Source organism: Chlorocebus sabaeus, chromosome 21, assembly GCF_047675955.1.
Source record: "Chlorocebus sabaeus isolate Y175 chromosome 21, mChlSab1.0.hap1, whole genome shotgun sequence".
NCBI lineage: Eukaryota > Metazoa > Chordata > Mammalia > Primates > Cercopithecidae > Chlorocebus > Chlorocebus sabaeus.
This window is the reverse complement of record NC_132924.1, coordinates 61,959,423-61,986,405: the sequence shown is the minus strand read 5'-3', so window position 1 is coordinate 61,986,405 and position 26,983 is coordinate 61,959,423. Positions and strand designations below refer to the sequence as shown.

At 35.8% G+C, this 26,983-nt stretch overlaps 1 protein-coding gene across 3 annotated transcripts in view; it reads left to right on the top strand.

The window, feature by feature from the left end:
- The window catches only part of CDK14 (cyclin dependent kinase 14), a 589,453-nt gene that overhangs the window by 241,259 nt on the left and 321,211 nt on the right, over positions 1-26,983 (top strand). For all 3 annotated transcript variants that reach the window (XM_007982225.3, XM_007982233.3, XM_007982232.3), the window contains one exon: positions 11,730-11,824. In XM_007982225.3, the coding sequence (XP_007980416.1) occupies positions 11,730-11,824 (95 nt within the window). The remainder of the gene's footprint in view (positions 1-11,729; positions 11,825-26,983) is intronic.

The following is a 26,983-nucleotide window of genomic DNA, read 5'->3' as shown; positions in this document are numbered from 1 at the left end:
TCTCTTATGGAAAGGCAGGTTGCATGAGCAGGAGCTATTGTCAATACCAGTCACAAGTGTACATTGCAGAGACTGTCCCCTCAACTCTTTGTAACCCAAACTGTGCAGGAATCAGATAGTTTCTTACCTAGAGGAATGTATAAGATCACCTCTTTCTCCAGTTCCTTGGTTTGACAGTGCATACAAAGATGCAAAATTTCTGGAAAATTTGAGACCATAATAAAGAAACCTGTTTTTCTTCCCTTTTGTCATTTTCTTGAGTGCCTGTTTTTGTTTTTTTTTTTTTAATTATCATGACAATTTGAAGTTACCTTGCTAATTTATTTATTTATTATTATTATTATTTTTAGAGACAGAGTTTCCCTCTTCTGCCTAGGGCGAAGTGCAGTGGTGTGATCATAGTCAGTGTAACCTCAAATTATTGGGCTCAACTCTCGCTCTGTCACCCAGGCTGGAATGTCGTGGCGTAATCACAGCTCACTGCAGCCTCAAACTCAAAATCCTGGGCTCAAGTGATTCTCTTGCTTCAACCTCCTGAGTAGCTGGGACTACAGGCATGTGCCATCACGCCCAGCTCATTTTTATTTGTTATAGATGTGGAGTCTTGCTATGTCGCCCAGGCTGGCCCTGAACTCCTGAGCTCAAGTCATCTTCCCGCCTCTACCTTTCAAAATGCTGGGGTTACAGGTGTGAGCCACTGTGTCTGGCAAATCTTTTAACATTATTAGTTTTTTGTATTGTAGTAGTTTCCCTAATATCAAGGAGATTTAGGATGTCTTCATTTTCAGAAAAAGTTGGAAGGAGAATATTATCAAACTTATTAAATAACATTTTGCCATATGTAACTTTGCATAAACAATTTTATTATCACAGACTTCTAAATGCTAAACACTTGTGATAAGTCACTCTACCCTTTATAGGTGTGTTTGTATTCCTGTCTTGCTTTTATGTATTTCCAGATGTAGAATAGCCTCTCTTAAATGCTGCATTAGCTGGAATAATGTGAAGCAGGAAGTTAAATAGTTAAAATGAAAGAAATGAGCCCACTCAGAGGCTGGGATTCCCCATTCTTTATGATTGGAAGGCCTTAATGCCTTTTCTTAGATTAAATATCTCATAAACATCCTGAACATTTGAGTGATGCTAGCATTGGCCAAGCACGGTTATTAGCAGCTGAACATTACTGAATACTGACAAGGAGGACAGGTACAAGTGGTAGAGAAGCAAACTGGGACTCAGTGTATTAGTGACCTTCATGTAAGTGGCAGAGCTCGCTCAAGCTGAGATGAACTTAGGTGCTCACAAGGCCAGTGCTGAGCAGAGTCAGCCTGAAGGATTTTAAGGCTTGTCCACGTGTAGGAGGATGACTGCCTGTAGGTGGACTGACGCTTTGGGTAACACAGGCTCTGGTACTGTGGGCCTTCCAATGGACTATGCTGTACTTTGTAGTTTTTTTAGCTGACTTTGTTTCAGTCAAATGAAGTAGTGGTATGTTTGAAATTTTAATTCAGCTCCAACCAAAATCTGTAGTGATCTTTTATGGTCTTTTCTGTCTCTTCCTTCTGTGCTCATAATCAGTTTTCATTATGATCAGACCTGCTGATTGTATATATTTATCAAAGCACTGATTCTAAAGCAATTTACAGCAAATCTTACTCTTTCACAGATTTTAGAATTGTTGTGGGATTGGAAAGGCCATATAATTACGACCTTATCAACAGTTCATTAATAATGAAAAACTTTGTTGGCTGACATTTTTTGGGCTTTTCATCTCAACAGGAAAAAACTGTACACATCAGAATACCATCAAATTCTCAGAATAAAGAATTTCCTTTGCCTTCTAGCTCAAGACTATAACTTTCAGTAGAATCTACCTCAGTACCTTTGTGTGTGTGAGAGAGGGAGTGCAAGAAGGAAAAGACAAAGATAGACACTAGGCAAATGAACTGAGCGACTGACTTCGCTTCTGTTGATATGCTTGTAGAGCAGCAAGTAGATTGAAGTGCAACTAAATACATAAACACACACACACACACACACACACACCCCATAAACATGCTACCCCTCTCCCTCTGTGAGAACCATAGCACAGTGATTTTTAAACTTTAGGATGCATAAATATTAAATGGACAATTTGGTCGAAATACAGAATATAAGCTTCATGAGAATAAGAGTTTTTTGTCTGTGTTTCCTCTGTTTTATCTCCAGTACCTTGTGATTCGCATATAGTAGATGTTAAATAAATATGTGTTGGGTGATTTGTGGGTTCCATCCTTATAAACGTATATTTGGTAGCTTGGAATAGGACTCCATGAATCTGCATTGATATCAGGCACACCAGTTAACTTTGATGTAGTTGGTTGGTGGGCCATACTTTGAGAAGCACTGCATGCTGGGCCTGGGGCTGTGGCTGTTGTGAATGGTCTACGTCTCCACAAAGGGAGCTGGGTTCTAATTTGCTTAAGAATATGCTGCAGAACTACTTTGTTTTGTGGAGGAGTCTGACAATACTTTTCCTCTTGACTACAGTCTTACAAAGTTGAGTGTCTTCTGTGCCTTTGGGTGCTGGGACTTAAACTTATCTGTAAAGGATACAGATGTGTAAATCTTATGTGTAAAAGCATACAACAATAGCTATTCACATACATTCATTTAAAGAGATGTTGATTTATATCTATTCAGACAGCAAGATCAGGCACAGTGGCTCATGCCTGTAATCCCAGCACTTTAGGAGGCCAAGGTGGAAGAATCACTTGAGCCCAGGCATTCGAGACCAGCCTAAACAACATAGCAAAGCCTCATCTCTACAAATAATTAAAAACAAGCAAAAACATTAGCCAGGGGTGGTGGCAGGTGCCTGTGGTCCCAGCTGCTCGGGAGGATCACTTGAGCCTGGGCGGTTGAGGCTGCAATGAGCTGTGATTACACTTTGCACTCCAGCCTGGGCAATAGAGCGAGACCCTGCCTCTAAATAAATAAGTAAATAAGTAAATAAATAAATAAATAAATAACACATACATAAATACAAACCTAGTCAAACAATAATAGCTAACATGATATGAATGGTTATTCTTAACCAGAAAACATAAGGGGCTTGGTGCAAAACCACTCATCTTTTTTTTTTTAATCACATAGTTTGTAGTGTTCTTGTTAACTGTACATGTAACCCATGTGTGATAAAGCATAAAATGGTTAAAATGAAGCAAACTGCCTAATGGCTTTTAAACCTAGTTTTTATGGCCAGACCAAGATTAAAAAATAAAAAACCTGTTATCAGGTCTTGCAGAAACCCTCAGTCCCTAAATTGTCTCTTCCTCCCGAAGACAGTACCTGGATTATAATCAACACCATTCCCACCCTTGTTGCTAAGTAAGTTTCCTTTCTCCAGAAGTTACTAGCAAGATGTTTGCATTTGAGAAGAACCACATGTCTAGCATTTATGTAGTACCTGCATTTGTTTGGATCCTTCCCATCACAAATAGCACCAAGATTAACTAAAGCATGGAACAGCAGAAGAGGGTCATTTACAGGTTGTACTAGCAGTAAATGGAGACAGTAAGATTGAGAATGTTTTGCACTGAGTACATTTTAATGCAGGAAAGTAACTATTTAGAAAAGAAACATTTAACATGTTGGATTAATATGTGATACGAGAACAAATTACAGGCTGATACAGGGTCTGCAGTGTACCAGGATAGAAAAAGAGATCCTTAATATACGTATTTCCACCAGTACCCAAGTGAAGAGGGATTAGAAGTGAAGAATATTATTGCAGTTATAATGATTCATTATTGTATTGTAGTTCCATATTGTGTAATTAAACACCTGTATGCTTTTTATTTGATAGTGCTGTTTCAGTTCTTTAGCAAATTCACTTCTAATAAAAAAGTTTTCCAGGTATCTCCTTTTTAGTATAAAAGCAATATATCTTTATCACAAACAATTCAAATGATACAGAAAGATACATGTAGGATATTAAATTGTTTCTATATCTCTCTTCTCAGCTATAACTATAATTTGATGAATAGATTCTTCCTTTTTAAAAATGCAGTCGATTGGTGGTGATTTGGTAGCAGATTAACTGTTTTGAATATTAATGGTGGTAAAAATAACAATGCATTTGTGAAAAAATTTAAATGCTTCGAACCAGGTATATTCTACTAGGTTGGACCATATACAATTGCTGTGTTAGTAGGTAAAAAATGTCAAATATTGGCAGTTTCATGTGGTCAAGCTATAGTATTAGAGGACTGTGTCCTTTATAGTGATTTAGTAACAAGTTGATGTGGGCATGTGAGGCTGCAATGTGGAAATAGCCCGTATCTCACTGCACTTTGCCAGTAGTCAGGTGATGGATAAATAAGTATTGATGCTAAGGGAGAAATGGTTGAGGCTGTAATTTCCAGTATCACATTTCAGTTCTATGATGTTGGGGAAATTAGAGAGAAGCAGAACAGGAGAAATATGTAGTGGGATTGAACTTTTGCCCATCTCCAAACTGGAAAACTATAAGAAGCAAGTGAAAACAGTATACCTTTTCATAGATATAAAACAACTTACATGGTATTTTAAAAGTATTCCTAACCTGTTGTATTACCTTTCCAATTTTGGATGACATCTGGTGAACAAAAAACATGTCTCTAAATCCTGAATGTGATTTTAGCTAAATTAAGATTGCATGACACCACATTTATTTTAACCTTATGTTTAGACTTGGCTATGACCTCTTTCCTCCATAACCCACAGTTGACTCTTTGTACACATGTGTGTATAAAGAATAAAAAGCAAATATGGGGTCAAACATTTAATTCTATTTTTTAGCCTGATTCCTTTATTTTTTCATTTATTAGTTTATGGTTCTGTGTGTGGAGTGTTTATTGTATTAGATATCACTAAGGAGGAGGTCCAGATTGATCACAACCACAGTGTTTATCATTGCTCTCCCAGTGTTTAGAGCAAGCAAGCAGCATGCGTTATAGAATCATGAACGCGCTAACCCAGAGCTGCGCATCAGTGCTTAGCATACGCACATGTTCTTTCTCTGCTAGACTGTGTCCTCATTACAGGCAGTTAAACAAGCAATCCTGTCTCTTTTGTGTGTGCATTTTTTTAGTCCACCCTTTATATTTCCCCTCAGGATATTTTAGCTATGAAAATATTCAGACTCCACTGGCAAGTAAGGGAGATGGAACTTAGTAGTTAAAAGTAGTTTTACTATTTGTAGTAAAAGTGAATTTCAACAGCCTTAGATCTGTCAAGCTGTGGGCTTGAAGAAAAAGTTGATGTTTGTTGTGGTTGTGGCTTGAGATATAGTTGGCTCCTTAGGTTTCATGCGTAGTCATTCTGGAAAAGTCAGGCAGCAATCCCTCTACTCCTCTCTGCTGAGAAAGAACACAAAAGATGACAGGAGCCTGTGAATGTCTTTTTTTCCCCCAGAGGCTAAAGGCGAAGTGATAGAGGATGGGCTGTGTGTCTTTGTAATCTCTTTTTTCCTACTAGGACATCAAATAATGACCTAGAAAATTTTCTCAAATATTAAAGGTTTTTTTTTTCCCCTTTATAAACATTTGTTTTTTGTTTTTGTTTTTTTAAAAACAAACAAACAAACAAAAAACACCACTACAGTGGGTATCTGATAAAAGGAACTTATTCTGATTTTCTGTATTATTTCAAAATTTATTTTAATCATGATGGGACTAGAGTTTAGATGAAATTCATTTCTTCCAAGTTGGAGTGAAAAATGAAGATGTTTATTCTCAAAGTGGGATGCCAAGCTTTGAATATGGCTGCTGAATATGAATCTGAATCCTTCTGCCAACCCAAGGGAAGGCTGTCCCTGCATTCCTCTATTCTACTGGGACTTTGTCAGAGCACAGCTACCTCTATGAGCAAATGTTTTTCTGTGTTTGTATGGTTTTGACACCACAGTCCCCAAACTATTGTTATAATTTTCACCCTTTACTCTAATTACAAGTCTTTTGCATCATGTGCAATTTTACCTTTTCAAATCTCACTGGTGAAATAAATTTAAAACGTTGCAGTATGTTTACCTACAATTTATGACAAAACCAAGAGTGCTTGAATTACTAATGCTAATGTTACAGGATTTTTGTAGGTAAACAATGACAGAATAACATGTCCTGTGTTTATGATATTATTAGGATTACAAGGAGTATGATTTTGACAGTGTTTGTCTTGATGAGGGAGACACATTGGCTCTAGAACTTGTAGGTGTTAATCTCTGGACTGACTTGGCAGCTAGGAGACTCCCTTGCCTTGCTAACAGCAGGAACTGTAGTATCTGGCACCTCACTGGGACCAGTGGCTGCTGCCTTGGCAGCCTCAAAGTTAGTCATGTCTGTCACCTACTGTGATGTTGGTACATATCGTAGGCTGTTTTCTGTCCATTAATGCCATTTTTCTGCCATCAGCTTTGAAATTAGTGACTCTGTCCTTTTCCCAGTATGAATTCATTATGTTAATCTCAAAGCAAGAGGGTTTGTTTCAAATTCAGATATTGATATTTATTTAACTGACAGTGTGTTTCGAAAGTTTATATAAATATATTCTGAAACCTAAAATCTGTCATAATTATTGAGATTTATTAGGATGTAATGTGGAGGCTTTGAGGTTTCATGTAAGTGGTCAAAAATATAATATGAAAAATGACATGATACTTGTCTATAATATTTAGCCACTTTCAGGAAAAAACATTTTCTTCCCAAGATGAATGTTGGCAGGAATTTGATTTTACTGAAATTGTGGGACAAACACAGTAGGAAATAATGGGTGTGAAGATACTACTTTGAGAAACGAGAAACAATTTAGGTGTAAGTGGTAAGAGAAGAAAGACAATAATTGGGGAAAAACGTTGAAAAAAGTCCTGTGTCAAAGTGTCCTCTGGGTATGAGATTCTCACTGAAGTGAAAGCTTTAATACCTTTATGGAGTTGTTGCCAATAAGGATGGCTCATCTCTGAATTTGACAACCTGAGGTATTAACTAGAAAAATGGAATTGGATGAGATTGCAAATAATGTTCAATAATACGTTTCCAAAACTCGCTTCACAAAGCCATTGCCCTTCTTACAACATGATATTCAGGGGCCCTTAATTCATTTGATCTGAAAAGTTCCTGTGCAGGCTAGGTGTTATGTACCATACTTTGCCATCGTTTAAAAATACCCTGCTGTGGTTTGAAATAATGATCTCGGAGGATGTGTGCACCTCAGAAGACTGGTGCTGAAGCAAGTATTCCTTTTAAAATGAGCCTATGTGATCCCCAGATTAATATCTGAAAGCTAGCTACCAAATAAAGTTTTAATTGCCTAAAGCTACTGGCTAGTTGAATAATTAAAATAAGGAAGAAAGTAAATTATTAGAATTAACAATACTAAACTCTATGGTAAATCTGCACTCCTTCGTCAATGCAAGCCTCCTTTCCATAGTGATTGTTTCTTCAAAGTTAATGTGCTGTGATTTTACTGTGTTATTGTAATTACTTTTTCACTTGAGTGCTGGTTTATAAAACTCAGATAAAATAAGCCTGTAGATATTTTTACAATAAGGTTTTTAGTGTGCAAAACTAAGTTTCCCTTGACAGATATGTGTAGGGCAGAAGAGAAGACCTCTCTACCATAGTTAGCATCTACTTCTCTTGCCTGGGAATATATGTTGATGCTCCAGATTCAGTTCCAGAGGGAACACACTTCTTATTGCCTTCCACACTGATTGGTTATCAGACTGAATGGCCTTCTTTTGACCAATATGTGTTTATATAAGTTTATATTGGGATTAAGGATTTAGTATATTGTTGTGAAACAGGTTTGCTTGGGGAAGACGATGGGAATTCATAGCAATAACAATAATTCTGATAACACGAGCTCACATTCGTGGAGGTAATACTCAAACTTAATGTACTACTAAGTCCTAAGTACTTATTTCTGCCTTCTCTGATGACTGTCTAGTGTAGACTCATTTGCATGGTATTTGTATATTTAAAATGTTATTTTATTTGAGTGAAATATTAAATAATTGAAATTTATTTTAATATGTTAAAACATGGGTAAATCTCTTAATTTTTTTTTTTTAACAGACTTTACATTTTAGAGCAGTTTTAGGTTCATAGCAAAGTTGATTGGAAAGTACAGAGAGTTTCCACATATTTTCCATCCTCCACATATACACAGCCTCCCCAGCTATCAGAATCCCCAGCCAGAGTGATACATTTGTTGCAGTTAATGAACTTATAATATTAACACATCATTACCCAGATTTCATTGTTTACATGAAAGTTCACTCTTGGTGTTGTAAATCTCTCTTTAAAGATATGGCCTTGCTGTATTATTATTTGCCAAGGGATCAAGGACCTGCTCAGGGCCACCAGTGTCAGCAACTAGATTCTGAATAAATATTTGATTAATAAATGAATTACTACAAGTTATTGATAGAATATAGACAGAATATTTTTTGTTTTTTTCTCTTCAGATTTTATAGATTCTTAAACAAAAACCAAAATGAAGACATAGTGTTTTTAATGTAACGGTAAAGAGGCAACTTCTGTGTTTTGAGTACTCTACTTGAATTGTCATTGCTGTAGAGAGAAATAATTTTGATTATTTTTGTTTTTACTCAGGTATGAAGAATTTATTCTTAAATTAATACTCATGCTTATGAGTGTATAAATGCTCATATATTAATTTAATAAAGGTTTCAGTTACTTAATTGGATGGACTACTTGCAGTGTACAATTTTTTTTGACATCTTTTCCCCTGCCTTTCACAGTTCTTTTATTCTTACATGGAGTTAGAAAGATGTAAGACTAAATTCACCACCTAAGTTTAATAAATAATGTTTTGTAAATATATTTATGTCATTTGACCCTGTAATTCTGTTTTTCACAATTTCTTATAAGGAGATAATCCAAAAGGAGGAAAACAGTGCCCAGTGATATCTTTTGTGGTATTATTTATAAACATAAATCTTAATCTAAGATTTCTTTGAGATGAGCAGTGTTGCAAAGAATCTGATTATGGGGATGTGGTATGTCTCATTCCTTTTCTTTTTTCTTTTTTTTTTTTTTTTTTTGAGACAGAGTCTCGCTATGTTGCCAGGGTGGAGTGCGGTGGTGCGATCTCAGCTCACTGCAACCTCCACCTCCCAGGTTCAATTGATTCTCCTGCCTCAGCCTTCCGAGTAGCTGAGATTACAGGCACGCGCTACCATGCTCGGCTAATTTTTGTATTTTTAGTAGAGACGGAGTTTCACCATGTTGGCCAGGATAGTCTCAATCTCTTGACCTTGTGATCTGCCTGCCTAGGCCTCCCAAAGTACTGGGATTACAGGCATGAGCCACTGTGCTCCTTTCAAAGGAAAGGAGACTTGCATTGAGGAAGGAGTGCAGTTTAAGAGGTAAAGCCAGCTATTCCTTGCCAGTGTCTTGAAATTGCTAGCATTAGCTGCTGGTCTTCTCTGGGTTTTTAGGAGTAGATACCCGGAGGTCCTATGTGGAAACTGAGTTTTATCAGCCTGAGGTTTGGGCCTAGTGCTAGTCTCAGAGTCAAAGGAAGATTGGTCAAACTTGAGGAAGAGCTGCTAGGTGGCAGCAGGCTCTTCTTATTCAGAATAGCCACCCCAACCCCTGAGGACCCCAGATGCATGACATTCAGTAAATTTGTTGAGTTCTTACTATGCTTTAGACCTTGATCCAGGAGCAGAAATATATCAATGGGAGGGGGAAAAAAAGATTCCTGTTCCTATGAGAGAAGGGGTTTGGAGGACAGTTAATGATGGTTTTCTGATCTTGAATCTTCCCACTCATACTCCTCCAAAAGTCATAAATCGAATAAGGAGAACAAATAAAAACAGACCACTCATACCTTCAAGAGCATTAGGAGACAGCAACAAGCCTGTGATAGCAAAGAATGACACAGGGGAAACTGACAGGTTTAAGAAGCTGTGAAAAACAGTACAGGGGTGTGGAGTGTGGAGGACTTAATCAAATCACAAGCAAAATTATTCCAGAAAGAGCTGGAATGCTGGGTAGTTCATTCACAGCACTGGATGCAGGAAAGGAGGCTGAAAGTGCCTGGAATTGGCAACTGTTGGAAAGCATTACTTCTAGGGGAGAGTCATATATATAGAGAAAGGGTGGTTCCCCTTAAGACAGGATAGTGAAAATAAACAAGGAAGGAAAAGGGAGAAATTAAGGATCCTGTGGAAATGAAAAAGAAACAAGACAACCCAAACCTTTTTTCTTTCGCTTCCCAGTGCCAGCTGTAAAAACTACATAGAAGGCGGCAAAGGTGACAGAAAAAAAGACTCTCAGATTAGGAACCAGTCCATTAAATAAATAGGAATAGAATAAAGTATCCCATCTGTACCCAAAACTACTCTCAAAAATTGAAAATAGCAATTAGTGCATTTAAGTTGCAAAAACTCTTGCAAAAAGTCAACCATAAAATTAAAACTGTGCATAACACTGAAATATGAATTGGATATTTGAATTCGTGCTTTTTGGTATATAAAACAAACAAACAAGCCTACCTTTAGTTGGAAGTACAAAAGCTAAGTAGAGAAATGGACAAAAAATAAAATGAAATAAAATTAGAGTTAATTGAACTTCTGGCAAGTATAGAAGAAAAGGAAAAATCAAATCAGAAGTGAAGACTAAATTGCAAGGTACCTAAAGGAAAAACAGATTCAAATGGCCGGTGGTAACCCAACATATTAATATTTACATTAAATGTAAATGGTCTAAACATCAAAATGAAAAGTCAGAGATTGGCAAAATGTATTTAAAAATATAACCAAACCATATACTATTTACAAGAAACTTCAACTGTGTGATATCAGTAGGACTGAAAAGAAAAGGATGGGAAAAGATACACCAGGTAAATGCTAAATCAAGAGAATGGTGGATGGCTATACAAAGAGAACTTCAGAGCAAAGAAATTTACTAGGAGTAAAGAGGACATTACGTATTGATAAAATGATCAATTCGCAAAGAAGACATAGCAATCCTAAACATGTATTCAATAAACAATGGAGCTTCATAATACAAAAAGCAAAAACAGGCAGAACTCAAATGACTAATTGACAGATCCACCATTACAGTTGAGGATGCCAGTATGCCTCTCTCAGTAGTTCATAGAACCACTATTCAGAAAATTAGTAAGGGTATATTAATAGAAGAACTCAATGATACTATTAAATAATAGGATCAAATTGACATTTATAGAACTCCCCACCCAACATCAGCAGAATACAGGTTCCATACCTATGGAATGTATACCACAATAAACCATATTCTGGATAATAAACTATACAAATTTAAAGAATTGAAACCATACCAAGTATTTTCCCTGACCATAATAAAACCTAAGAGAGATTAGTAACAGATGACAGGTAAAATAACTGAAGGAAGTTTTATCTAAATGAAAACCTTGTTTTTCTGGCCAGGCACTGTGTTATACACCTGTAATCCCAGCTTGTTAGGAGGCTGAAGAACGAGGATCACTTGAACCCAGGGGTTTGAGACCAGCCTGGGCAACATAGTGAGACCCCATCTCAAAGAAAGTCTTGTTTTTCTACCCTTCATTTTGAATTGTTATTTACTTGGAACGTGTGAAAATAGATATCTCTCATCTGACAGTGTGCCAAAATTATAATGATACATATTAGTTGATTGTTATGCATGATAAATTGTTTCTCTGTCCATTTTATTTTACAGCTTCTCTGTTGAAAGGACTAAAACATGCTAACATAGTGCTACTTCATGACATCATCCATACCAAGGAGACGCTGACACTTGTGTTTGAATATGTGGTAAGTAAAATAAGACTTTTAAATTTAGACATTTAAAATATGATTGAAATTCATGTGGTGTTATAGAGTTTTGTTTTTAGATTGCTGTACTGAAGTTAATATTTTATCTGAATACATGAGAATTGTAATTTTGTATAAAATAATGGCCCCATAAGAGATTATTGAATGATATGTGTCTTAAAAGAAAAACTCAGAAAAATGTTAACTAGAATTTTTATCAGATATGTTATCTGTTTATAACCTATTTGTTACTAGGATACATTGTAATTTTTAGGTTTATTACATAGGCTTCAACAGCCTGATGGTGATCATTATCAAAGAAAGCTCATAGGCAATAAGAATGGTTTTTTGTTTTTGGACTTGCAACTTGGTTTCTCAAAAGCATGCTTATTAAGATCTGTATGTGAACCTGTGTGTGTGTGTGTGTGTGTGTGTGTTTAAGAAAGCCTGATACTTAAAATTTAGACTTCAAAGTTTTCCCCCTCAGTTGGTATTTCAGCTATTAATTAAAACTTCCAGTTGCATCCACACAATGTAATGATCTTATTGTGTGAGACTATTACTGCTAGAATACTTGGACTTGAACTCATAATTAATCCTTCTCCATTTCTCTTAAAAAACATGGTATTTGTGTAGCACTACTTCAGCATTTAACTGTGGAATCGTGAAATGTAACCATGATAATTAACATCCCAATTTTCACAGATGGATCTAAGAACATGTAATTTATAGGACATAAATGACATCGGTGCAGACATTTATTTAGAAGAAGAGCTGTTGGTATTGTCAGTGTATTAGGACCCCATTTTGTAATTACCACACCACTTTTTAAAAAATTTGAAGTACTTTCCATTTTTCCTTAAAAAAAAAAAGAATGAATATTTGCAACATTTTTATTTTGCTAATGTCTGCCTGTGTCTGTTTGCCATTTGAAAATTGTTGTCTTATGAAGAAGCCGTTTATCTTGTCTATTTACATATAAATGATAGATACATTTGAATAATATGGGAATGTGACTGCAAGGACAGCTAGAGCTGAGCAGTTGCATATATTATGTGGTACCAAGAATGGATGCAGATTCACACATCAATGCAAACATAATTTCTTTTGTTTAATCCATGATTTTGGAGTTAATAATGTATTCCAGCTGATTTAGACTTGGAACTTTTGATTTGTACTTTTGAGAATGTCTAGTTTACATATTTCAGTTAAATCTAGATTTTCCTTACAATGCTTGGCTTTTGCAATGTTCTGTAGAGAAGAGATTTCAAAAATGTACTTATTCTGTCCCTCAAATTAGATAATTAAATTAAAAGGAAGGAAAGTAGCTTGTGCACCAAAATCAGTAACATTGGTAAAGAAACTAATAATAATAATGTGAAAATATGTCCTCTAAATCTTAAAAAATAATGAAATATATTTATGGGGCTAAAATGTACATATTGGATCAAGTGTCATTTGATGATTTTGTATTTGTGTTGTTGCCAAATAAAAGGAAGTAAATTCACTGCCCTGCATTATTTACTGATTAAGACTGACTTTTAAACATAATCACTTTTCTTTGTGTGAGTGAAATTTTCCCTAGTCCCGGTTGTTATGGAGACATCCCATGTCCTTTTAAAATCAACCGCTTAATAATATGGGCACATGCAGTATCTACAGTAACATTTTGTTCCCAACTTCTCCATGGAGTTCGGACATCATATAGATTACTCCTGTCTCTTTTAGAGAATGAGGCCAACTTGGGTCATTTTTGGCTTATGATTGCCCTGCCTCTGCTTCTGCTGTCCTCTCTACCTGTCTTGCCTTACTTTTACACTGCTTCTTTGCCTTTCTCCTTTCTGCCTTTCTTTTTCTATCTTTTCCTATTCTCATCATTTTGTTTTTTGCTGCTATATGTGAAGTTTGTTTTGTTTTTGTGCATTTTTAGTAAAAGATGTTTAGTTGAATTCCTGAAATCAGCCTTTGGTGAAAAGAACAGCTTCAGCTTGTAGAAATTTCTTAGGATAGTCTTCTCATTTAGGGTGGGAAGGTGTAGATTTCTTAGCAGAATTAGTCTATTTGGCAATTGCCCAGATGAAAAATAACTTCCCTGAATGTTACCTAAAGTTTTTATTTCCTTAACACAAGTTTCCTATTGCTTGTTCTTTGTAAATATTTGGATATCTCAAGAAAAATTAAGGTTCTTATATACCTTAATGGATTGTTTTAATCAGATTGCTTTCCTCACAGTATCTAGCAGAAAGAAACTCTACTCTTCTTTCATGTTTTGAAGCAGTGGGAAGGCAATAATAATTTTTAAACATTAAGTGCCTCGGAAATTAGAGCAGATATTAGTGAGCGGCGTAAGGTGGGAAACAGGAGAGCACCGTGGGCTTGGGATGAATGAGTGAGGGCCATAGAAAGAGAGGTGAAAGAATGCTTAAGATAAATACGGTCACAATAATAAAACCCAACAGCTGAAATTTACAGAGTTTTATGCTGAGCACTGTACGGAGGGCTTTACATTCATTGTCACTTTTGGTGTTCTCAACAGCCTCATGGAACTGTAAATATCACCATTTTGCAAAGGAGAAACCTAAAGGTTAGGGAGATGAAGCAGTTATTTCCAAGTTATTGTAGTTTGTAAGATAGACCCAGGCCCATCCTAACTAGACTGTTACAGCTCCTGTTTATTTTTATAAATTTTAGTTAGCCTTAGTCTTTGGTCAGAAGAGGAAAAGGAAACTTTCTTCTTTCTTTCCATAACCTTCCTTTATTCTACACTTGATATCCTGAGTTCAGATAAGTCCTAAAAACAGTGAAACTGCTTTATAGTTTGAATAAGTTTTGTAGACTGGCCAAAATCCTATCCATTTAAACTTTTACTTCAATTACAAAATGTGTTTTTAGTTTCCATAAAGCAAACTTGTAAGTCATAGTATTGCCGCATATATGCCGCTAGGGTCTTCTGAAATGTGCGCACACACACACAACTTCGTTAGCAAGTTCTAAAATCAGTATCAAACAATTTAATTTAAAATTTCTAAAACTTAATGATAACGTTGCTGTATTTCAGAATTATTAATATCAAAGCAATTTTCTAAACAATGTTGATTTTGTAGTTCCGTGTAATTCATTGTACCCTTTTTTGAGGGATGTACCAGTGTAAGTTAAACAGTAGGAAAAACTAATACCCCATGCCCTTTAAAACCCTGGATATGAAGGGAAAGTAAAATAATTTAAGATTTATTAGGTACTATTGTATTATTCCTTTTTATTTCACAGTTAAGTTTTCAAGGGCTTTTTGAGATATCTATGTCATTCAAGTTTTACCAAATGAAGGGTTCTTATTTATGATAATGTATACATAGTACAAATGTATTTTTTTTTTTGCCTTTAAAGGAGAACTGTAAGCCTAGTTGCTTTATATTATTGCTATGAATGGCATTTTAGGTTTTATAAAAGCCTTCTGAGGGCTAGAATAATGAAATAAGTGGTAAAAATTTAGTGATGTGAAAGAATACTCAAGGAAATGACTTTGAAGGTCATTATTAAAGTGGTTTAGTGGCTAATAGGATATTGTTGGTGTAGGATTTCTTTTGAGTAACAGGAAAAGCTTTACAGACCTAAAGTGTTCTGTAATTTAGATTCTTACACAGTTACAGAGTCTGTAGATACTACGATCTGGAAGCCGCAAGGTAGGGAACTCCTTAGGAAATGTGCTCCTTAAGTCGCTCATGTTGCCATTGGGTAACATGTAGGCCCCTCTGATGCATGGTTTTGAGTACAGTTATTTCCAAGGTCTTGTAAGTTTGTAAGATATACCTAGGCTGTTGGGTCTAATATGTCAAATATAAAGGAACACCTTAAACCAAGGAGTGGCTCAGTTAGCTTGAAAAGGAATCTCGTTCACAGTGGTCTAAAATATTATTATAGCTGTCTTTTTTCCCTATACAGGTTTAAGACTTGGAAGAGAAAGATAGAAAGTGTAGTTCAGAATCATTGACTCCAGAATATATTTAGTTGTGAAAGTTCTAACAAATTTTTCTTCTACTTAAACAGAAAGTTAAGCAATTTAGTTTTTATTTTCTTTGCCAAAGACAAAGAAGTGCCACATTATCCTATTTAACACCATGCTGAGAAATTTAAAACAGATCCCATGAGTGAAAATGAGAATGATAATAGTAAACATGATTATGTAAATATATTGCCATTAAGCTAATAGCTATTCTATTTTAAATTACATAAGAGCAAAGCATGTGTAGCAGCATTTTTCATTACATATTTAATAATTACGTACAAGTAGGTATCAAAATAGAATTATTATTACCAGGAAATAAGGAGGAGAGGAAAATAGGGAGTTGTTCAATGGGTGTAAAGTTTCAGGTTTTTCTTTTTTTTTTTTTTTTTTTGGATACAAGATGGATGATAAAAATTCCAGTCATAAGTTCCAGAGAGCTACTACACACCATAGTGCATATGGTTTAACAATATGATATCGTGCACTTACAATTTTGGTAGGAGAGTAAATTTTTATGTTAAATATTCTTACCATCAGAAATATAAAAGCAAGGTTGGACACAGTGACTCAAGCCTGTGATCCCAGCACTTTGGAAGGCGGAGGTGGGAGGATTGCTTGAGGCCAGGAATTTGAGACCAGCTTGGGACAACATAATGAGACCTTGTCTCTACATAGAATTAAAAAAAATAATAATTAGCCAGGCTGGTGGCATGTGCCTACAGTCCTAGCTGCTCTGGAGGCTGAGGTGGAAGGATGCTTGAATCCAAGAGTGCAAGACTGTAATGAGCTATAATTGTACCACTAGACTTGACTCTGGATGACAGAGTAAGACCTTGTCTCTAAAAACCAAACTATATATATATATGTATGCATGCACCCATAATACCATCACCACAATCAAGGCAGTTAAGGTAATAAACATGTCCGTTACTCCACAAGTTTCCTTGTGTCATTTTTCCTTTATACACACACACACACACACACACACACACACACACACACACACACACACACAAATGAAGTAATGGATATATGTATTAACTTGACTGCCTTTATTGTGGTGATGGTATTATAGGTACATGCATGTGTCCAAACTCCTCAGATTGTATACATTATGTACAGTCATTTGCATATCAGTCATACCTCAATAAAACTGTGAAACAAAAAAAGCAACAAACTCAAAGCTAATCATGATATTGTTAGGGATAATTTTTTTCCTATTGTGCTATAAACTAGTGAAATAGCCTAATGTATAACATTATATAAAACAAAAATCTTGTATTTCACATGGAAACAAAGCTGTATCGATAGAAATCATAAAGCCCATAAAACGTTTTTATAGTGTTATACGTTCTACAAGTACTCTCATAGATGTTACTTTATTAGATGCTACCCTCAGCCCTTTGAGTTATAGGTAGCGTGTTATGTTTATGCAGTATTTTATTGAAGAAAAATAATGCTTAGAGAATTTAAAGCAGATTCACTGAAATTATTTAGCCAAGTTAAAATGGTAAAGATATGACTTTAGCTCAAGTCTTCTGTGCCTAAAGATGCCAGTTACTCCATTTTACCCTGCAACTTACCTGTGTTAACTGCCTTCCTAGAGTTTTATATGATGGTCTAAGGTATGTATGATGTTAGAAGATGGGGCAGGAAGCTGAAAATTACATTCTGTCTTTTCAACTTGCTACACAATTTGCTTAATTATTTGGTTTCTCTGCCTTATACATTTTGATGTTTAAATCTGTGAAGAATGCTGTGATTTGCATGATTTTATGCCACATCTGTTCTTGAAAAACTGTAGCTCTCTATCAATGTTTTGCTTTCCAGATTAAACAGTCCCTGAGCAATTGAACATTTTTCTGCTTTCCTCTGAGATAGATGTATGTGCATATGTATGCACACATGCAACTTTAGTTGAGGGTGATCAGGGAGGGCTTGCTGAGAAGTGTTTAGGTAAAAATCTGAAGGAGATGAAAGAGGGAGATGCACATATTTTTAGAGGAAGAACATTCTGGGCAGAAAACTTGTCTGAGGAACAGCAGGGCTGTGGCTTGAAGGGAGCTAGCAAGGATGACAATAGGAAGAGACGAGGTTTTAGATGCAGTCGTATTCAGATTGTGTTGGCCTCGAAAGGTTTGGCTGTATTGAGTTTGGCTTTGACTCAGAATGAGATGGGAAGCCTCCAAAGGGTGTTGAGCAGAGAAATTATTTGATCTGACTTATATTTTATTGGATCTCTCTGGCTGCTTTCTTAAGAATGGACCAAGGGTGGGCACGTTCTGAATCAGAGAGACCAGTCAGGAGGCTGTTGCAATAAGATCTAAGTGTGGGATGATATCTACAGAAGAGGTGGAGAGAAATGGTTGGTTTCTGGATATACATAGTGTGGCTGACACACCTGTTGGGAAGACTTTAAAAGTGGGCAGGAACAACATGAGACTGGATAGCCAGACCAGAGCCAAAATCATGCCATGGCACTGTCCTCTAAGCACCCTGCTGCTACCATGAGTGTTGGCGCCAGACATTGTCTCTTGCTTTGCTGGCCTTGCTATCTTTGCAATGTTGTCAGAATGGCAACATTCCACATTATCATTGCTTCTGTGGACTGTTAGCTTATAATGATAAGCCAGGATTGATTGTGTTTGTTGCCTGAGATGAAGTTTCAAGCCCGTGTTTTGACTGCACAGGATTATAAGAAAGTGAGTATCTAGCATTTTCGCTATTCTAATGGCAGGTGGGTCCTGTTTCCTGTCAAGATTCATAAAATACCATTGACTGCAGAAAGAAAATGTGATACGTATACTATGGAATATGTATCATATACTGCATGGAATACTATGCAGCCATAACAAAGAAAGAGGTCATGTCCTTTGCAGGAACATGGATGGAACTGGAGCCTTTATCCTTAGCAAACTAACACAGGAATAGAAAACCAAATACTCCATGTTCTGACCTATAAATGAGAGCTAAATGATGAGAACACGTGGACACATAGAAGGGAACAACACACACTGGGGTGTGCCGGAGGGTGGAGGCTGGGAGAAGCGAGAGGATGAGGAAAAATAACTAATGGATACTAGGCTTAACACCTAGGTGATGAAATAATTTGTATAGTAAACCCCCATTACACAAGCTTACCTGTATAAACAAGCTTGCTTATGTACCTCAAGCTTAAAATAAAAGTATTAAAAAAATTCATAAAATCAGAATTTTTCCTAACTTAGGGAATACATTCGGATACAGGGCATGCTTCCCTTTTTCCCTGCTCTTCACTCATGCCCTAAGGAGAAAAAGACACCTCATAAATGTCCGTTAGATTTATTATCTAGTCCCAGATAAGGTAAATCTAGAATGTGAAAAGAATTGGCAGGTGGCATAGTCATGGAACCATTATTTATAATCTTTGGGAAATCATCACGAATGCAGGATGATAGGAAACAAATCTGAATCTATAGAAATATAAGCTTAATATAGAACACTGGTGAAATTTAAAATAAATTTTTAGACATTAGGGTCTAATAATCTTCCTTCTCTTTGTTATTTGCTAATTTCAGCAAACTACTGACAGGGACTTTTATGAGATATTTAAAACAAGAATAGAAATGAAATCTGGTTAGAAGATCAGTATTTTTTTTTCAGTTTTATTTCTGGTTGAACCACTTTATCCAAAGCCTATTGATCAATGAATTGACATCATCATGGAGAAAAGTCTGTCGGGGTGTGCTGGAGGGCATTGTCCTTGTGCTTGTTCTGTTTGATATTTTTATTAATGACTCGGATAGTGGTGGTGATATGCTGGACCTATTTGTGTGTGTGTCATAGCTGGGAAGTATAATTAACACTTAGGGTGATGGAATCAAGGGTCAAAAAAGAATCTAATAAAATGATGAGCCTAACCTACAAGCTGAATTATCATGGGGATAAGTAAAACAGTATATCTGGTTTTAAAAAAAGAAAGCATCCCAACCTAATACAGAAAAATGGGGTAGAGGAAAGGTCACTTAAAAAACAATTCATGTAAAAAAAGCCTAGTGATTTCTTTGGTGTATGGGAGTATGCACAGAGGAGCTCTAATAAGATGCCAAAATTGTTCAGGAGAATTAAAGACATACCAAGAGAGGAGAGAAAAAGGTAGTGTATATATTCTAGATGGGGTAAGGAAGTCAAGTGTGAGAATTTTGAGAAGGCTGGCTTTGGCTTAATTCTTAGAAGAATGCTCACTTACGTGTTTTCTGTAAATTATGTTCAGTTCTTTGAAATGTAATAAGCACTTTATTGCTAAAAGCATTCAAATAGAGGATGACTAGATTCACATCAGGAATACTGTAGAAAGGGTTCCTAAACTGTATTACGTGCATGACATTGAGATATGTAATTTAGATTATGTGCTCCAAACTGATACCATGACGTAGATGTAAGGTCCCTCCATTTTGCAGATGAGGAAATTTAGGCTAAGATGTCAGATACTTCATGCGTGTCCTCTCCAGTGGCTACATCATATCATCTCCTGAGTTGAGTGTGAGTCCAGGTAACTACAAGTTTCCATAGCAAATGATTGCCCAAGGTTTTACAATTGGTATATAAGTGTGTCCCATTTGACGTAATTTTGGGGAACAGAAACACAGCTCATTATGGTCATTCACTGAATAATTTATGTATTCATTCATTCTTTTTCCCTCCAACATATACGGACTGTCTTCTCTGTGCCAGGCAGTATCATTAAGTTCTAGAGATGTAAATATATAGCCCTTGTTTTTAAAGAGATTGAAGTCATGTGGAGAACTGTGATCTTAGACGAGGTAAACCTCCATAAGTCATTTGAGGTAAAAATTGCTGTCACAGATCTATATGTGTCATGGTACTAGAACATATTTGTGTTTTAGTATAAGCAATAGGAAAACTAGATTCGTCTCATAGGCTTTTATTTATGGAAGGATCTTTGTTTCATATATGGAGAACTAGTTATGCTGTATAATACTGTGATTCTGTATTCTGAAGGGAAGGTTGTCATTCAGAACCAAGTACAGAATGTGAACAGATGTAAACACTGTGGATAACTGAGTGTGCAGGCAGTGTAAGATGGAGGAATTTTGAACCATAAGGAGAAATTAAAGAAATGAAAAGGAAACAAACTAGCTTTCAATCAGTGCTCTCTTATGAACTTCTCATTTTCTGTAATTGGTAGGACAAAGTCAATTAACTTCTTTTCTGTCCTTTTCCCTAATGGCTTTTTCTCATCTGATAATAAGGAATGATGGTTACTTTTAGTCACTTTTAACTGTCCACAATCATGTTGGGTGTTGAGATTTCAATTTTTTTTTTCTTGTTTACATCATGTCTGTCATCTCTATATTTTAGTTTTATTTTATGTGATTGCTGTCCTTATTAGATACTTATAATCATGACTTGGTATTTAATTCATATGGTCGAAGATAGAAGTGTTTCTGATTTCCAACTGTTGCTATGGTAAATGCCTGCCTGTCCACAAAAACACACCGTTCTGAGTACATTCCACTATAGATCAAACTATTTTAATGAGAATACAGTATGCATCTGATTTTTGTAAAATTTTAATTCTTGTTCCTCAGTTTATCTTAGAATTTCACCACTTAAACTATGATATTTAATGGTGGAGAAATGACAGATAAGATAAAACAGTAATAAAAAGATAATTTCTTTGGAAAGAAAAGTATATATTTCTCATGTTAATGTTTTTTTTTTTTTTAAATTTCTCACCGGAATTATGGCCATATGTCTTAAGAAAACAATACTCCTGGAAAACTGCATGATTCAGGGGGTGGGTGGAAGCAGGAGACCAATACATTAAATGCAGTAAGACTGACAATAATTATCAGCTTGGAGAGATTAGAGAAAGCTCCAGCTAAGGTACAAAAGTTGCGGGCCGATGTAAATACCCAAGATCAGGATGAAGATGGTCAATAATTCCAGTTACCTTCACATTAAGTTTGAATAGGTCATTAAGTAACTGAAGAAAAAGTCACTAGCAAATTCAGTTTTAAGTGTGAAGGTATGCATTATTATATATCATACAAAATTGGGGGCTATAACTTCACCAATTTTTAAAGTAAGTTAGTAAATGCCTGTCATGATAATGACCACTTCTTGCATTCTGTTTAGTTGTTTTTAATTTTACTTTTTCTTGTATTTTATGAATACTTAGTTAATATCACATAATGGTTTGGCTTAATGTGTATTCTATACTTTGGTAAAGGAATATTAGACCACTCTATAAATTATTCATTTTTGTTGATGTGATTTTTGCTTTTATGCAAGTTATATGTGCATTTAGATTAAGTCAGTCAGTTTCAGGTTTCTTATGAAAAACAGCAGTTTTCACCTTCAACTTTCCACTTTTTCAGCTGATTCTTTCAGATTTCTCTTTAAATATCTAATAAAACTCATTTATTTTCACTTATTGATTATTCGTCTTTGGCATAATCTACTGATTCCTACAATGCAAAGTGAGAATTTAGTTTTTTTCTCATTCCTCCACTTCAGAACAAACGTACTCATCTTTTCCTGCTGCCCTCCTAGTCTCCCATCCTCCCAGTATAGTCATAATTTTAATTAGCTCAGAATTCAGAATTTGATATTTATATTAGCATGTTAATATAAATCTTTGTAGCCAAGACACATAGTGTACTGTGACTACTTTTTCCTCTCTGTTTCCCCAGAATTAATATTAATTTTCTGTTTTTCATTTCTGTTATTAATTCAGGGCCTCCCAGAGCCTCTGCCTGGTGCATCTTTCCTGATTTCCTGGCATGCCCTTCCCCTCTTCCCTGAGCTGGAGCTCTTGTTTCTTCATCTTATGTGGTTTTGTCTTGAGGAAGACAATTTCTAATAGCTTCCTGGGAAAGGGTGTGTGCAAGGTTTTTGTTGTGGTTGAGGCATTGTATTTTTGAAAATATCTTTATTCGGTACTCATGCTTGATTGACATTTTGGCTAGATGTAGAATTCTTGCTTGGAAATAATTCCATTCAAATTTCAATAAGATCGCTCCATTTTTCAGTTCCGTTGTTTCTGTTAAGCTATTTCTCTTTATTTCTAGTGTCCTGACATTTTATGATAAAGTGGAAAAGAAACCAAGGTACAGCTTTTTTATGTTTATTGGGTGCACTTTTTCAATCTGTCCTCTCCTCCTTTTTTTTCGCGCGTGTGTGTCTGTGTGTGTAATGCGGTAGTTTTATTATGATACAATTCATGTAACGAAGTTTGCTTTTTAAAAGTATGCAATTCAGCGGTTTTCAGCCTATTCACAACGTTGTGGAACCATCACTACAACCTAATTTTACAATTCATTACCCTAAAAAGAATCCCATATCCATTAGCATTCACTTTGAATTTACCACTAACCCCCCACTCCTGAACCACCGATCTACCGTATGTCTCAACAGATTTGACTGACAGCTCATATAAATGGAATCTTAATAATATGTGACCCTTTGTCATTGTCTTTTTTCATTTAGCATAATGTTTTTGAGTTCATCCATGTTGTAGCTTTTCTCAGTACTTCATACTTTCTTGAGACTGAGTAATATTCCATAGCTTGGATACACCACATTTTATTTATTTATTCATCAATTCATCGAGAAACATGGGGGGTTTCTTTTCGCCTTTTGGCTGTTGTGAGTAGTGCTGCTGTGAACATTTGTGTACATGTATTTGTTTATCTTCTTTCAATTCTTTTGTGCATATACTGAGGAGTGGTATTGCTGGTCATCTTATAACTCTATCTTTCACCTTTTGAGGGACTGCCAAACTATTTTCCAAAGTGAATGCACCATTTTACAATCCAACCAGCAGTGTATAGGAGTACCAATTTTATTCACACTTGGCAACACTTGTTATTTTCTGCCTTTTAAAAATTATATTGGATGTTTAGTTGTATCTGATAGTGATTTTGACTTGTGTTTTCCTGACTTACAATGTTGAACATCTTTAATGTATTTCCTTGTATTCAAGAACTTAAATTATTTTGTTACTTTTTCCTTCCTTTATTTTCTCTTTTCTTTATTTTCAGATATTTTATTATTTGAATGTTGAACCTCCTGGATTGTTCTTCTAATTTTCTTGTCTTTTCTCTCCCGTTTTCTAATTCGTTTTTCTTTAGCTCAATATTAAAGATCAAATTTCCTCAACTTTGTGTTTCACATATTCTATTGAAATTTTTAAATTTAAATTTTATTATTATTTCTAAGGTAACTTTGCTCTGAATATTTCATTTATAATATATTATTTCTTGTTTCAAGGTTGCAATATCTTTTGTTACTAATATTTTCTTACTGAAAATATTAATAATAGCCTTTGTGAAGTTTTCTAATAGTTAAACTATGTTTCCACCACGTTGTTATTTTTTTCTTTTAGTTTGTTTTGGGCTCTCTCTTTAATATTTGAGGCTTTGGTCAGATAGCTGGTACAGAAGCAATATGATTGGGAATTGCAGGTGTGTGGGTATCTGGGTCATCATGAATTTCACTGTAGGTACTGACTAAGTCATTTTGTTGAGAAACCCTCAATGCCAGTATCCATCTTTCCTGTGGTGCTATAAGATTCCCAGTGAAAATTCTTCCAAACTTTGCCTGGCTGCCAATCTTATGGAAACTGACTGGGGTTCAGACCCCCACCTAATCCCCCGTTTTAGGATGGTGTCACTGTCCCTAACTGGTTGGATTTTCTAGTTTGGACACCCTCTGTTTTTCTTTCTCTGGGTTTAAGAGGGGCAGTTATCTGTATAAGCAGAGAGGGGAAACAAATCTAAGTTAAACAGCTACTAAAAAGATTTTCAACCAATATTCCATGTTTTCGACTTCCATATATAGACTTTCTACTCATGCCCACTTCCTGGTGCCACCAATTTCTGAGCCTTTTGGTTGTTCTCCACATAAGCAGTGCTGCTTCTAGGCTTTCCTCACTGCCAGTTTAGTATTCCATTTGGTTGGTTGGGTGTATTTTGTATGCAAAACTTGCTACCATCTGTTTTGGAGCTTCAAAATTTGGTGAGTGGGAATTCAGGAGGGTACAAGGTGGATCAATATGTTCTATTTGTCATCTTTACTTTGGAATATCATCCATTCTTAATAAGTTTAAATATGAATAAATGTTAAAGCATGCCATTGTATAAACCAATGTATAATTAGATAACTTTTTCACATCAATTGTTGTGAAGTATAGAAGTTTTTCTCTTTATCAATTGTCAGAGTTTATCAAATATGACAAGGCCAGTGGGAGTGAAGGTATTTTAATTAACTGTTATTAGATTATTGTCCATTCAAGAACATTTTAGGCACAAGAGCAGTGTCTGAAGTTTGAGTGGGATTTTATTAGAATGTGCTATCTTAATGGAAAATAATTATGATTGTCAATTGGTTGGTTAATTGTTGGTTTGTTTTTTGTTATAATTTGTTATGATTTTCAGATGTTGACACATGTATAGATACACATTCATACATTTGACAGTATTTTAAAGTCAATGAGAACATTTTTACAGTCTGTGTATAAAGGAATATACAGGGGTGAAAAGTTCTGATTTTAAAATTTAATTATTCAGAATATATAGACTTAATTTTTCAGTTTCATTATGTTTTGATTGCTGTGTATTATTAAAGATGAGATGGAGTCTTGCTTGGTCGCCCAGGCTGGAGTGCAGTGGCACAGTCTTGGCTCACTGCAACTTCTGCCTCCCGGGTTCAAGCGATTCTCCTACCTCAGCCTCCAGAGTAGCTGGGATTACAGGGGCCTGCCACCATGCCTGGCTAATTTTTGTATTTTTAGGAGAGACGGGGTTTCACCATGTTGGTCAGGCTGGTTTCAAACTGCTAACCTCGTGATCCATCCACCTCAGCCTCCCAAAGTGCTGGGATTACAGGCATGAGCCACCGCGCCCGTTCTAAAGATATCATTTTTAGTAAATGAACTTCAGTGTTCTGAGTTAACATTCAACTTCTAGTGAGTAATTTACTCCTTTCTCACTGGCATATTCAAGCCTGGTTATAAATCCCCAACAGATGCTTATATCTCATTTCTATTTCATAAATTGGAAACTGAGAAACTAATTTGTGGTGGCAGCTATTTGCTAAGTAAGAATTTTCCATCTTTGGGGTTTTTCCTTTCTTCTCAAATATGTGATCTTGGTTTTAAAGCTTTGGATCTATTATTAGTTTTTCTTTCAGCCCTTGTTACAGACATTTGGAAGAATGGATTGATTGATTTTTCTCCCCCTTCTATTTTATTACCCTTTTTACTTGGATAAGGAAGTTAGAACCAGTCAGGAAAGACAAATGTTGAGTATTCTAGCTAGAATCTTAGGAAATATGTGAGGAAAGCTGTCTAAATCCAACAAGAAGATAAAAAGTCAACAATGCTATGGCCAAGCAATATGGGGAGAATATGATTAGTAATATAATATTTATTCAAGAGAAAGGAAGGACCAGGGATCTTTAAAAGAAATCAGATTTAGGCTGACTAAAAATACATTGAACTGAGTGGTGTATTGTAAAGGGTTCAAAGGGCAACATGATCATTCTTGTTTGTCATCATGACACCTGTGTAAGATGAATGAGCAGCCAGTCTCTGTGAGAGCAGGGACTAATTTCTCATGTTACCAACTGCAGTGGGCACCCTATAAATCTTTGCCAACTTGATATGGTTATTTTCATAGAATGGATGCGTGGGACACATTGTGTGGGTGTGTGTGGATGTGTGCCTGTATGCATATGTGTGTGTGTGTGTGTGTGTGTGTGTGTGAGAGAGAGAGAGAGAGAGAGAGAGAGACTTGAGAGTTATTTTTCAAGGTTTTCATTAAAACTCTCTTATGGAGTATATCAGACACAGAGATATAGTGGTTGGTTTCTCCTTCAAAGGAGGACTTACTACAGGAAGTAATATCAGCTGAATGCCTCCATTTGTCAGCTCCTCCAGCATCTGTTTCAGCTGCAGAGACCCATTCCGAATGAGGTCACACCTTTCCTCAGGCTCCTTATATCTGGTGACTGTAAAACATGAAGGTATAAAGGTCTAGCCATTTCTGCACAACACAGGGCAACCCTGGTGCTAGGTTGGCCACAGATTTATTTGTCAGCATAATAGTTTGACTTCCTTTGTCCAGTCTTGCTCTCTTTTCCTACATTTC